The 15,070-nt window shown below is 37.6% G+C and overlaps 1 protein-coding gene across 7 annotated transcripts in view; it reads right to left on the bottom strand.

Annotated features, from left to right (window-relative positions):
- Window positions 1-15,070, bottom strand: part of PDE4D (phosphodiesterase 4D) — a 1,961,234-nt gene that overhangs the window by 281,845 nt on the left and 1,664,319 nt on the right. For all 7 annotated transcript variants that reach the window (XM_043987008.1, XM_043987016.1, XM_043987041.1 and 4 more), the window contains one exon: window positions 3,572-3,763. In XM_043987008.1, coding sequence (XP_043842943.1) covers window positions 3,572-3,763 — 192 coding nt within the window. The remainder of the gene's footprint in view (window positions 1-3,571; window positions 3,764-15,070) is intronic.

Here is a 15,070-nt window from a genome sequence, read left to right as displayed (position 1 = left end):
AATCTATAAACCACAAGCCATTGTTAGCTGTTTACCAAGAAGTACTATACCTTACATGTGCTCACTGTCAACCTACTGTTTGTAGCATCTGTAGGAAGCCTATTAAAGTGAATGGTGTAAATCCGCTCAGCTACCATAGAGATCGTCATTGTATGTGTGTAAGACCATGCCCAATAACAGTGTTCAAATAGTGAATGTCATGCAAATAGGAGGTATTCAATAAATATGTTGAACAGAATTAAATTTAATACCTTATATAAATACTAATGATGGAGAGATAGCTAGCTAGCTATCAAATGAAATTGCATGCAAAGTGTTTTACAAACCAAAAAGTACTACATACATTACAGAAATTATCATTATCATTATTTTATTGTTGTCATGTTATTTCTGATCTGGCAAACTCCTCATAAGATGAGTTGTTGGGTTTTTTGTAATTATTCAGGCATTCATTCCTATGTAACATTTTGCCTTGTAAGAGATATGGGTCAGAGCTAATGAACCTCACATGAAGCAATGGAAGAAAATGGAATACAAAAAGAGAGAGACAAAGAGACGAGAATCAGAAAAAAATATAGTAACCAGACATTTATATCAGCAATGAACATTTGTTGATGTCATCAGTACCATGATTAGCTCTCCAAATCTGTCTCTGGCAACATTCCATGGGACAGTGGACAGACAGACCATGAAACCTAGAGCCAGAATTTCTGTAACTCTGAACCAGTTATAATACTTTTCTAAAGCTCAGTTTCCCTGTCTATAAAATAAAAATAATGATATCTGCCTTCCCTCTCTCTCAGTATTCCTGCCAAGATAAAATTAATTTCTGTACGTGAAAGCACTTGAACACTGTAAAGTTTCATATAGATGTGAGGAATCATTATTACTCTTTGTTTTCCTCTCCCAATAGAATACTTATATTTATTCAAATAAAAAAGCACTCAAGATTCATTTTCTGTACTGCTACACTAAATGTAATAAATATATCTGACTTCAGGATGGAAAACAGCTAGGCAATGTGATGTATAGGAAAGGACACAGGCATAGTAATAATACTTGATACCAGTCTTAGAGAAGGAATCCTAAACCTTAGGCCACCATGGTGCCTGAGCTTTAGGTAAATACTTGAAAATATAAGTCCCAGGGGCAGCTAGATGCCAGTGGATAGAGCACCAGCCCTGGAGTCAGGAGTACCTGAGTTCAAATCCAGCCTCAGACACTTAACACTTACTAGCTGTGTGACCCTGGGAAAGTCACTTAACCCAGTTGCCTCACTAAAAAAAAAAAAGAAAGAAAGAAAGAAAGAAAAGAAAAGAAAAGAAAAGAAAATATAAGTCCCAGAGCCACTGGGAAATGATAAAAAGGAAGAACCAAAGAGAAATGAAGATACAGCGTACAAAACAAAGCTAATACTTTAAATTGAAATGTACCATTCAAAATCCACGGTCAGTTCATATTGATTCATTATTTGTAATAGAGTAAGTATAGATGGGGAAGCTAGGTGGTACAGTGGATAGAATGCTAGGTCTGGAGTCAGGAAGACTCATTGCCCTGAGTGTTTGAGCAACCTCAGACACTAGCTGTGTGACCCTGAGCAAGTCACTCAACCCTGTTTGTCTCAGTTTTCTCTTCTATAAAAATGAGCTGGAGAAGGAAATGGCAAACCACTCCAGTACCTGTACCGAAAAAATCCCAAATGGGGTCATGAAGAGTCAAACATGACTAAAATGATTGAAAAACAATAGAACAAAAGTATAGATGCCTAAATCTTTGCAACACAATAGATTAGAAGGATGTTCAATTTGCACTGGGTACCTCAGGAGCCTCCTAAGTCTATGCATACCGTGGAAGAATCTGCACATTAATTTTGGTTTGTGCCTGATTTAGTTATGATATATCCCGGCATCACTGAGCCATCTCATGGCACTCTCCTGAGATGCTACTAAATTCCATCTTGATTTTGAGATGATAGCAAACAGACTTTCATGTTTTAAAGGCCTTTTTTTCCCCCAGGGGCAATGAGCTTTAAGTGACTTGCCCAGGGCCATAAAGGGCTTAATTTTTTTTTTTTTTTGCAGGGCAATGGGGGTTAAGTGACTTGCCCAGGGTCACACAGCTGGTAAGTGTCAAGTGTCTGAGACCGGATTTGAACTCAGGTCCTCCTGAATCCAGGGCCAGTGCTTTATCCACTGTGTCACCTAGCCGCCCCCTAAGGGCTTAATTTTAAGGTAACTAAGAGGCACTAGCTGGCCTTGAAGCTTGAAGTCTGAGATCAAATTCATCCTCTGACACATACTGCTTCTGTGATCCAGGATAAGTCACTTAACCTCTCAGTGTTCTAGGTACCTCTTTAAGACTCATACTTACAAAACAGGAGACAGCCCACATTGGTGGAGAAAATTTCCTCACCTGGGATATTCCTACAGCAATGAAATTATGAGTCCATTCCTTAACCCTTTTCCTAATTGTAAAATATTCATATGTTCTTTAGAATATTTTTCCCTAGGGATATAACTTGGTATAATCATTTTTAAAATATAATTTTATGTATTAGTGATTTTTCAATCTGAAGGTATCTTTGGGTTCCTTCTACTGAAGACTTTCTCCCATGAAAAGCAAGGGGAGTGTCACTAGAAAGAAATAGTTACGTATAGCATAAAAAATATGAATGGGACAGGGGTCAGTAATAGTTCCAAAACTAAAAATAAATTCACTTATTACATGTCAATTGTACTTAATCAGTCTTGGTAGGAATGAACTAAGCATCACTAGATTGTAAATTGTGATTTTTCTAGTACTGATTGCAGAAACTGTATTTGAGGTGATTACAAATAAGGCAAAAAAAAAAAAATAGCTTCCCAAGAAAGCCAAAACATTATAGCCCTTATTTATCAGACTGTATGTGGTAGCACATCCAAATTTCAATATGTGTTAAAAACAACAATAACAACAAAATTACCAAGCTCCTAGGCAACAGAGTCAGTAAAGAATGTTTATCTCAAGTCTTTTCAGTGATCTGACAAATGAAGGCAGCAGATGTATAGGATATGGCGCTGGGGACTTTTCAAATGATGCTATTCCCTAAAGAGGCAATTACAGCGAGAGAGACTATTCAAGTTGGGAAGTTTACATCTTTTCAAAATATACAAGAAAATGACCGTGTGGCAAGACAACACAAGTGGAAACAGGATGATAACTGGAATTAAACAAACTTTTTTTTTAAAGAAAGAGGTTTGCATTTAAAACTTTTGTCAGCCAGTGATCTTTCTTGAGAAAAAATGCATATTATCTGATAAAATCGTCAGTGTCACCATAAAAATGTAGTGCCCGTGCCAATTCATAAACAAAAATGTTCAACACATGTCCAAAGTGTTCTCTATTTCTCATTCTTTTGAGAATGTTCTCAGTACTATTATTTATTTTTTCCCCCTGAGGAAGAATTCAGTGGGTAGAAATGGCAAAGATGGATCATATGATATTTCGTCCCCAGTTTTGGAAAAAAATGTCATGCCGATCATCAACAATGTTCTCATGTACTTCACCCTAAAAGACCCCTCCCCACACTTACATATCACTGGCAATGGAGGAGTTCCTCGACATGGACTTTGGAGAGAGGTCATAGTCACTGTCTGACCGATATAGGAAGGACTCCCGGCGTTGGCTGTGAACAAAATTAGCCTGGAGAATTAGCCCTGATCCAGGGCTTGTCATGGGATCCAAGGGACTCCGTCCCGAAGATGTGCCATTGTCCACGTCGAAACTGAAACAGAAAGAGAAATATTTACATTGCTATGTGCATCTGGAAAACAGTGATCTAAGTAGCAAAAAGAAGTCAGATTAAGAATCAGCAGTGGGAAAACCTGCAGCTGATTCATGTGTTCAGAAAATCAATAACAGGGGTCTTGATAACACTGAAAATGTGTTGTACTTCAGTGACACTCAAGGAAAAAAAAAAACTATTGACTTTTTATTTTCCTATTCTCCTAAGCTTTTGGAGAAAAGACTTTCCCCTCAAAAAAACAACAACACAACTCATAAGGCATAATGCAGACCGAAGTAGTCACATACACAGCCAGTGTGGTCACAATCAGATGAAAATGTACTTGGGAAATATTTAACAAAATAAGTAAAAATACAATAGAACATAATATTAAAATGTGGTTTCCTAAGTCAATATGTGGTCTGCAGAAATCCTTATATAGAATTTAGTTGTACCCATTTCTATTTGATTTTGACACTACTGGGAAAGACCTTTAGCAACTTCAAGAAAAGAGGAACCACTGTACAAAGAATACCATTACCTAACAATCCTAGCAGACAGAGAAGATATACTTGGTGTGCTACTCTTTTAAAAGAAAAATAACAAAGTTTCAATTGAATTCGTTGCAACAAATATTTGTTTAAAAAACTCTTTATACTACAGAGTTTACCAAAAAATTATAAGACATTGACCCTGCCCTCAAAGAACTTACATTATTTAGACTTAATATCCATAAAATGTCTTTCCCAACTACCCCAACTAAATCATCCTAAAAATAAAACTTAGCTAGCCTACTTTCAGAAAATCATAGTGACAGAAGAGGGGTAAAAGAGGAAGAATAAGAATAGGACATAGTGCAGTACTTTGTACAAATTAGGTGAACAAAGGGGAAAATATTTATTAAGTGCTTACTATATGCCAAGAACTATGCCAAGTTCTTGGTATAGAAGTAGGGGAAATGAGACAGTTTCTCCTGTCAAGGAGCTCAGATTTTCAAATTCTAAGTAGGGGAAGAAAATATATAAAAGCATTCAGTTGCAAGGCAGATAGGAAGTCAGGAAAGTCCTGAGGGCTCATTTCTGTCTAGGCCAACAAAGGGCATAGAAATGGGACAAATGGGAAGGCCCTAAAGACTATAGGATGCAGTGACAATGCAGATAAGAAGGCCACACAGTACTCAGTCTCACCAGAGGGCTTGTAGTGAGCTGATGACTGCCATCTCATCTAAGTACTAAGAATAACCATATGGCTCTTTTGGATAGCCTTGGGTTTAAATGGGGAGGAAGAAAGGGAAGGCCAAGGGAAAAGATACTCCCAATGGCAACTTTTCCTACCTGATCAGCTTCAATGAGATCTGGGTAGCCGAGGGCTTCTCAGGGGAAGGATGGAGGGAAGATAAATGATAAGGACACTCTCAAGGGCAGTTATTTCTGTCAGGCAACCCGGATGGAGCCTTGGATGTTTAATAAATACTTGAATGAATGATGAAATAACCCTCAAACTTTATTTTACTCAATAGTTACTCAACTCTCCCTGCACTAAAACTTTCAGCCAAATATTTAGCACATCACTCATTAAAAATAATAGGAATAATAATAATAATAATAATCCTTTGTTTTCTTCTGCTCACACTAGAAAGATGAACTGTCAATGAAGGAAAACAGGAAGACAGATACTTCACCAATGATAATTCCCAAAGCAGCTAATAAAAGATGAAAAGCTATTTCCCTTCCCCTATACATATAATCTACCTTGATCAGTCACAGAAAAAACATTCTCAAGTGGATGATGATCTCAGGTATCTGACATCTACTACTTCTTTTTAAGTACCAAGGTGGGGCTATTCTGGCTAAAATAAACAAGCTTAAACTTTCTTGTAGATTAGCCTGATTTCAGAGCCACATTAAACTGAATTCAACAAACAGTTATTAAGTACCTGCTATCTCTTTTTCTAGGATCAGGTAATAGAAAAGAGAAACAAGATAGAATTCCTACCAAAATCCTCAAGACTGGAAATTTCATGTTCCCCTATCCCAATGTGGGATATCTGGAACAACATATCCCACACACTACTGTTGCCATGATTTCTTTTGCTCCCTCCTGCTCTATGCATAATCTTTCCCTGCTTTCCAAAAATACAATTAGCCAATAGGATAAATTAATTGGACTAATGTGCTAAAGGCAAAAGACTCTAGGAGTTTCTGAGTACTGTCCCTCCACTGCCCAGGCCATCCAAGCACATTGTAAGGGCCATATGGGGATTATAGTTCTTGTTTGGTTACTGTATTGTATTCCATTCATTTTTTATGTTAATTCTCAATTTACAATGGAGAAAAAAGTTAATCAGAATAATAAATGTGGGAAAGCTTTCAGTAATGACTCATCTTTTATTAAAAGTTAAAGAATTCATTAAATATATTCATATATTATCATGTTATGTAGGCCTTTCTCCAAGTCACTCATAGATGTGATTTAGTTTTTCAACAAACTATAAGAGAACAATCTGGGGAATATAAGAATCAAACAACCTATTGGTCAATCAAATCAAGTAGCATTTGCTTAGTAACTTTGAGCAAAGTGCCCAAGTTCACAAAGTCAATAAAAAGCAGACTGAGAATTAGAATTTGTGACTTCTGGATCCCAAGCCCCAATTTTATATGCTTTATTTTTCCACTTCACCATCTAACTATACCGTCTGTTCACACATATCTCACAAAATAACACTAATGGAATAGAAATTTAAAATCATCATTAATTTGAAATATCATGGTAGTTTCAAAGTATTTAATTAAATAATCCTCATAAAATGGATAGGGAAAAATCTAAGGGAGTTGTAGTACATATAGAATTTATGGCAATAATAAATTCTATTTCCCGGTTGTTGTCATTCCATTATATATCATAAGCTTGTTATAGCTGAAAGTGGCCTTTGAGATCATTCAAGTCCAACCTTCTCATTGTATAGATAAAGAAACTGAGTTCTAGGGAGTTCAAGTGATTTGCCCAAGGTCACACAGGTAACAAGTGGTACAGCCAGGACCTGACTCTAAGTCATGACTCCAAAACTATTTGGATGGAGTTCAATTAGTTCATTATAATTGCTAGATATTCTAAACATGTCCTACAAGGTGTGACCAGATTCCACAACTAGTTAAAGATGAAGAAGGTTGACCACAGTAATTAGTCTCATTCCTTCACTCACTTTGTGGTTTCCCCTCAATTTCAGATCATCTCAACATAGAACAACTTTCTGCAATTTAGGAGACAAGTGACAGGGAGTTGAATAAGGCTCAGAGAGGTAAGTGACTTAGCCAGGGTCATAAAACTTGTGTCAGAGAATGCATTTAAACAAAAGTCTTCTTGATTCAAAATCTAACTCTCTCTCTAAACACTAGCCATACTATCTGTTACAGAAATATATATATATATATATATATATATATATATATATATATACACACACATATATATACATACATACACACTGTGTTCTAAAGCTATTTAAACAGTTTATTTTTTTAAATGGGGAAGCAATGCATAGTGAATAGAAAGCCCATCTAGAACTAGCATCCTGCCTGTTGTGGTAAAAAGTTTTAACAGTCGGTTAGATAATGGAGAGACACCAGTTTTTTTTTTTAGGACCATCCTTTTGGGGAAGAGACCAACAGCATGAGCTACGCACACCAGTCCGCCTGCAACGCACGCCAGATTGCCTGCTGAGCGCTCGACTTCCGGGGTGTGAGCTTAAAAGGCAAGGAGAGAACGGAAGTGGGGCCTTTTTCCTTCTCAGCTGGTCTCCTGGCTGCGCTGCACAGACAGACGCGGACTGGAGTTTGACTCGGCCCAGTTCTCGGTTAACAGCACGCGCTTGACTCGGTCTCTCTCCCCAAAGTTGGCCTTTGGCTTTTGGTGAGTTTTATACGGAATATAGACTAAGCCTAGACTTAAGACGATTTGTATTGTATTTCTACCTTCCTATCCTTCTAATCAACATCACCTTGTGACTACCATACAATAAAAGCTCTATCTAGAAAACCAGAAGCTTCTTCCATTTACTAGTCTGGGAGATAAATTAAGGGAAAAGTTAAGTAGGGTAGATTTATGATCTAATATCCAATTTTAATCTCACACTGTAAAATAAGGGTTCTGCAACCCTGAGCAAGTCATTTAACGACTTGGTGTCACCAAGCAAATTTCAAAAAAATATTGCTAGATAGATTCTCATTGGTAAAAGGACATTCCATTCCATACTAGAAATACCTTATACTAATAACACTGTTGATCTGTAAAAAAATCCACTTATGGCATAGGTTACTTAGTAAAAAACATATTTTTAAAAAACATATTATCATTAGTTACTAGAAATTACAATTGCTTTTGGGAGTGGCTAAACAAAATGTAGTATATGATTGTAATAGAATATTATTGTGCTATAAGAAATGACAAGCAGGATGATTTCAGAAAAACCTGGAAAGACTTACATAAACTGATACAAAGTGAAGTGATCAGTCAAGAGAACATTGTACACAGTAGCAGCAACACTATATGATGCAGAACTTTGAATGACTTGGCTATTCTCAGCAATACAATGATGAAAACAACCTCAAAGGACTCATGGTGAAAACTTCTATCCAGATATTGTCTGACATTGTCTCTATACAGACTGAGGTGTATTTTTTTCTCCCTCTCTCCCTCCCTCCCTTCCTTCCTTCCTGAGTCCTCTTGCACAAAATGACTAATATGGAAATGCTTTACATGATTTTATATGTATAACCTATATCAGATTGCTTACCATCTCAGGCAGGGGGAGGAAAAGAAGGAAGAAAATTTGGAACTTAAAACTTTAAAAATATAAAATAATATCTTTAGGATGTATACATTTTGTCCACTAGGTGGGAGTCATTTTAGAAATAACTGAAAAGTGTACAAAAAAGTCATTTGCAGGATTAAATAAACCATTTCCTAAAGAAGCAGGAAAAACAACCTCTCACAAATCATCCTGAGGAGATAAACTGGATAAAGTCAGGAAAGAATAAATGGCCATGATAGACTAGACTGGGGGGGATAGAAGAATACTGTCTGTGTGGACGCTTCTCAGTTTTGTGAAATCGGTTATTTATTTTATCTTTTGTAATTGCCTCTGTCCCTCATTTGGGACACTAAGACACTTTTGGTGCAGTTGTGAACTGGTCCAACTATTCTGGAGAACAATTTGGAACTATGCCCAAAGAACTTTAAAAACTGTACATACCCTTTGATGCAATAATACCACTACTAGGTCTGTATCCCAAAGAGTTCAAAGAAAAAGGAAAAGGACCTATCTGTACAAAAAAATATTTATAGCAGCTCTTTTTGTGGTGGCAAAGAATTGGAAATCAAGGGGATGCCCATCAATCAAGGAATGGATGAACAAGTTGCAGCATATGAGATGGAATAGTACTGTATTATCAGAATTGTTGAGCAGGATGGTTTCAGAAAAACCTAGGAAGATTCATATTAACTGATAAATAGAGAAGTGAGCAGAATGAGGAGAAAAGTATACACAATAACAGCAATATTGTATGATGATCAGTTGTGAATGACAGCTACTTTCAGCAATATAATGATCCAAGACAGTTCCAAAGGACTTATGATGAACAATGCCTTCCATCTCCAGAGAAAGAACTAATGGAATCTTTTTCTTGGGGGGGGTGGCAGGACAATGAGGGTTAAGTGACTTGCCCAAGGTCACACAGCTAGTAGTAGGTGTCAAGTGTCTGAGGCCGGATTTGAACTTAGGTCCTCCTGAATCCAGGGCTGATGCTTTATCCACTGCGCCACCTAGCTGCCCCCTCGATGGAATCTTTTTTTTGTTGTTTTTTTTTTTTGTTTTGTTTTTTAGTGAGGCAATTGGGGTTAAGTGACTTGCCCAGGGTCACACAGCTAGTAAGTGTTAAGTGTCTGAGGCCGGATTTGAACTCAGGTCCTCCTGACTCCAGGGCCGGTGCTCCATCCACTGTGCCATCTAGCTGCCCCTTCGATGGAATCTTAATGCATATTAAAGCACACTTTTTTTAAACCTTTATTCTTCTTTTTGGTCTGAGTTTTCTTTTGCACCATGACTAATATGGAAATATGTTTTGTATGACTTCATATATATAACCTATATCAAATTGCTTGCTTTCTCAAAAGGCGAGGAGGGAAGGGAGGGAGAAAGAGAATTTGGAACTCCATTTTTTTTTACAATTAATGTTAAAATATGTTTACATGTAATTGAGAAAAGGAAAAGGAAAAAAAGAAATCACCTACCCCTAGCTGCAAGAGGTATATGATCTGCTTCTCTCCTAATTATGTTAAGGTCTCCTGAATTTAGAATGCATTGTGGAATATGTTGTAAGGTACTAGTCTAAGCCAAATTTCTGCCAGATTGCTTTCCAGTTTTCAAGACAGTTTTTATCATATAGGGAGTCTTTTCAAGACTAATTTATGTTTTCCAGTTTATTGAACACTAAAAGTTATTGAGTTCGCTCTTTCTGATTCTCCCTTATCTAGTTTTGTCTGCTAATCTATTTTTATCTACTGAAATTCTGACTCTATTATCCAGTATCTTACATAACTCTCCCTGCTGGATATCATAAGCAGTTTGACAAACATGCCAGGTAGGCCTTTACCTGAGTCCTTCATAAATTTATTAGACAACACACTGGTAAGAAGACAGTCCTTGGCCATTCCATTAGAGACCTCTTTCCAAGCTGATATAGAACCATTAAAAAGAATAGTAACAACTACTATTTAATACTGGTTGTTCAACCAGTTACAAATTATGTACTATCAATTAGCCCATCTCTCTCCATGAGAAAACCATGAGAGACTGTTAATTACTTTCCTAGTGGATAGAGCACCGGCCCTGGAGTCAGGAGGACCTGAGTTCATATCCGGCTTCAGATACTTGACATTAGCTGTGAGACCCTGGGCAAGTCACTTAACCCCAACTGCCTCACCCAAAATAAATAAATAAGTAAATAAGTAAGTAAGTAAATAAATAAATAAATAAATAAAATTACTTTCCTAAAATTTGACTAAGCTATATAACCTTTATCTATTATTATTGGAACTCTGTCAAAAAAGAAATGAAATCAGTTTGGCAAGTTTGATTCTTGAAGAAGTCATGATATGTCTCTGTGTGATCAATATTTCCTTTTTTGGCTGTTCACTAACCATTTCTTTAATAATATATAACATTCTACAAGACACTGAAATCAATATTCCTAACCCATGATGTGCAGATTTCACTTTGTTCCTTTTTTAAAAAATCTGAATACCCTATACCAAATCCTATGGCAACTCTCTTGTTCTCTTTCTTTTCTTTCTTTCTTTCTTTCTTTCTTTCTTTCTTTCTTTCTTTCTTTCTTTCTTTCTTCCTTCCTTCCTTCCTTCCTTCTTTCCTTTCTTTCTCTCTCTTTCTTTCTTTCTTTCTCTTTCTCTTTTTTCTTTCTTTCTATCTTTCTTTCTTTCTTTTCTTCCTTTCTTTCTTTTTTGGTAGGGCAGTGAGGGTTAAGTGACTTGCCCAGGGTCACACAGCTAGTGTCAAGTATCTGAAGCTGGATTTGAACTCAGGTCCTCCAAGGCCAGTGCTTTATCCACTGTGTCACCTAGCTGCCCCTCTTGTTCTCTCTCAAAGATTAATGATGGTAGCTCAGTGATCACATTTGCTAGTAGGGTTTGGGTTTTTTAATATAATACTATGTCTGATACTTGGACATATCAAGGACAGTCAGATAGCCTCCTTACTAACTGCCTACTTTTGTATCCTCAAAGCTTAACACAGTGTATGGCACATAGTAGGTGCCATCAATAAATAAATAGATAATAAATGCTTGTTGGAGTCCCTTGACAGCCATGGAGAAGAAGTTTGGTTCTATGAGATAGAAGAAGCAGCATGTAGAGGAGGAAAAGCAAGAGATCTTAGTCATAGTCTGCTAGAGACTAACTATGTGACCCTGGGCAAGTCACTTAACCCTCATTACCCCGCCAAAAACAAACAAACAAAAAACCCAAACCACAGTCTGCTAGAGAGTAGAGAATTAAACACATGGTCCCCAGCAAGGCACTGAGCTACAAGTGGGAAAAACAAAAGTTCTCAACTATTAATAGGAGCTATTCAAATGGCACAAATGCAAATGGGAAAGGATTTGCCTCTCCAAAAACTCCAAGTTCATTTTTCTTCCAAAGGTAGACCAAACAATTAGGATAGCACTATAAGGTGAGAGCTAGGTGGCACCCTGGATAGAGCACTGGGCCTAGAGTCAGGAAGACCTGAGTTCAAATCCAGCCTCAGACCCTAGTTGTATGACCCTGGGCAAGTCACTTAACCCTGTATATCTAAGTTTCCTCATCTGTAAAATGAGCTAGAGAAGGAAATGGCAAACCACTGCAGTATCTTTGCCAAGAAAACCTCAAATGGTGTCACCAAGAGTTGAACAGGACTGAAAATACTCAATAAGTACAAAATAAGGTGGGAGGTAGAAAATGTAATATAGGAGTTTGATTCTCCAACTCCAAATTTGCTTCCTTCGTGGGGAGGTTCCCTTAGGGTAGTATTAAAAGATCTGAGGACTAATAAGGTCCCTGCAGAGTCAAAATAAGACTCATCAGAAAGTGAGGAAAGAATTATATTGATTGTTTGAGCCCTTTCTGTGGCTTTGCATTTTCTGTGGTGTGAAATAAAGTTTTCCCTTTATCTGATATGCACTATGTTAACTTGAGTGTTCTCATGGAACTAAAGACTTTTTTGCTCATATTTATGAATCTATCGACTCTGAGGTTCTAAGAAACTCTAGGGGGGGTGTGTGTGGGGGGGATGAAATGAGCCAAATAAAAGGCCAGCTCTACTAAGCATGTAATCTGGAATGTTGGGCCACAGGTTACCATTGTCATTCTCTTCACAATATTAAAGCCCAATGATATTTTCCCGTTTTAAATTTCTCAGCAAGTCAAACAGCTGCTCTGGAGAATTCCCATAATTTTAAGTTTTTGACTTAATCTCATAATTGAATGACTATATTGTGATATTAGAAAGTCTTTCATTAGCAGCCTTTTAGGAGTGAGCTATGCAGATGTTTATCCTGCTCAACAACTCAAAGTGTCTTACCTCCCATCTAAATAGGTCACTCTTGAGAGGAGATGATCTTTTGCTGCTTAAGGGGATTATACAGTTAAGTGATACTATACATGGTAGGTTGCCCTAATGCGTATATTTGCACGCAGAACAGGCATCAAAGAACAGGAACATTTCACCCCGTGTTTTCACAGATGGTTTTTATAAACAACAACACTGTTAAAACTGGCACCAGGGTGAAGGGTGTAAACTTCTTTAGGAGTAAAAATATCAGGTGACCTTTGGAAGCATACTTGTTACGACATTTGGTTACAACTTGTACACCCTCAAGTCACCCAGTGTAATAAATAAAGAAGATGCAAAAGAAAAATGGGATCTAGGTTGGATATCTAGGCTGGCACTTTCTCAGAGAACTGTTTTGCAAGTAGCAGTGGGGAGTGAGGTAGGCTTTGCTTAATTAGTAAAAACAAAAGCAGTTGGTGAATGGCCAGTTCCTTGGACATGCACATTCCATTATTAAAAAGAAAAAGTAAAACCTCAGGCAAAACTATGAATTCCCATACTTGAGGTCTGAAGTTAGATTGGGGGAGGGGGTGTGAGAGAGAGGAGGAGAGGCAATGTTATCTTTTTTTAAATTAAAATTTCACTTTGTTCCTTTTTAAAAAAATCTGAATACCCTATACCAAATCCTATGGCAACTTTCTTATTATTGAAGAAGAGGCAGCTAGGTAAATCAGTGACTAGAGTGTTCTATCTGGAATCACAAAGTCAGGAAGAAGAGTTCAAATTTACCTTCCAGCACTTACAAGCTGTGTGACCTGAAGCAAATCCCTTAACTTCTTTCTGCCCCAGACATTCACTTATAAAAAACGAAAGAGTAATCAATAAAAAGTGATTATAAAAGAGAAAAAGTGAAAATGTGAGCAAAACAGCGAATTCCCATACTTGAGGGTTGTAGTTAGACTGGGGAAAGGGGGAGGATGGAAACAGAGGAGGCAGGAGGAGAGGGAATGATTTCTATTTTTTCTTAAATTAAAAATGTCTTATTATTGAGGAAATACTCAAATGATATAATTCCTCTGTGTACTGGGGGAGGGGAGACTCTAAGGTGTCATTGTATAAGATACAGTACTTTTTATATGCAGTGAGATCATGGGTCAATAATTGACTCAGATCATGAGTTCTAGGGTCTGGGAACTTAAAAGGAAAAAAACCTTTTTTTTTTTTTTGTGGGGCATTGAGAGCTAAGTGACTTGCTCACACAGCTAGTGAGTGCCATGTGTCTAAGATCAGATTTGAACTAAGGCAATCTTTTTTTTTTTTTTTAGTGAGGCAATTGGGGTTAAGTGACTTGCCCAGGGTCACACAGCTAGTAAGTATTAAGTGTCTGAGGCCAGATTTGAACTCAGGTACTCCTGACTCCTGGGCCGGTGCTCTATCCACTGCGCCATCTAGCTGCCCCGAACTAAGGCACTCTTGAATCCAGGGCTGGTGCTTTATCCACTGTGCCACCTAGCTGTCCCCCAAAAAACGTATTTTGATAACTATAGTTCAATATAATTGGTTTCCTTTGTACTCTTTCATATTTTATTTTATGTGATTAAGAACAGCATTCTGAGAAGAGTTCCGCAGTCTTCATCAGAGTGTTAAGGGACCCATGGCACCAAAAAAAAGGTTAAGAACTGATTCCGATCATAAAACTATTTTCGCCAGAAGCTGAGAAGCAGTGTGTCCTACTAGATTGAGAACCTCCCTTGAAGTCTGAAAGAACTAGGTTGGAGGTACAGCTTCTGACTCACAGTGGCTGAAGTGACCCTGGCTGATCTGCTTTTATATCTCATCATCTCAGAGAACAACATGGAGCAATGGAAAGAGCTCCAGGTCTCAAGTCAGAGGACCTGGGTCCAAGACCTACCTCTGACACCTTTTTTTTTTTTTTTTGGCAGGGCAATGAGGGTTAAGTGACTTGCCCAGGGTCACACAGCTACTAAGTGTCAAGTGTTTGAGGCTGGATTTGAACTCAGGTCCTCCTGAATCCAGGGCCAGTGCTTTATCCACTGAGCCACCTAGTTGCCCCACCTCTGACACTTTTACATGTTAACATGGGCAAGTTAGTGTACCTCTCTGGGCCTCAGTTTACCTTTTCCATGTCTCTAAAATGAGGAGGTTGGATTAGATAGACTCTGAGATCCCTATCAGCTCTTAATTTA

Source organism: Dromiciops gliroides, chromosome 1 (genome assembly GCF_019393635.1).
Source record: "Dromiciops gliroides isolate mDroGli1 chromosome 1, mDroGli1.pri, whole genome shotgun sequence".
NCBI lineage: Eukaryota > Metazoa > Chordata > Mammalia > Microbiotheria > Microbiotheriidae > Dromiciops > Dromiciops gliroides.
Note: the sequence above shows the minus strand (reverse complement) of the source record. Positions and strands in the feature narration are given on the sequence as shown.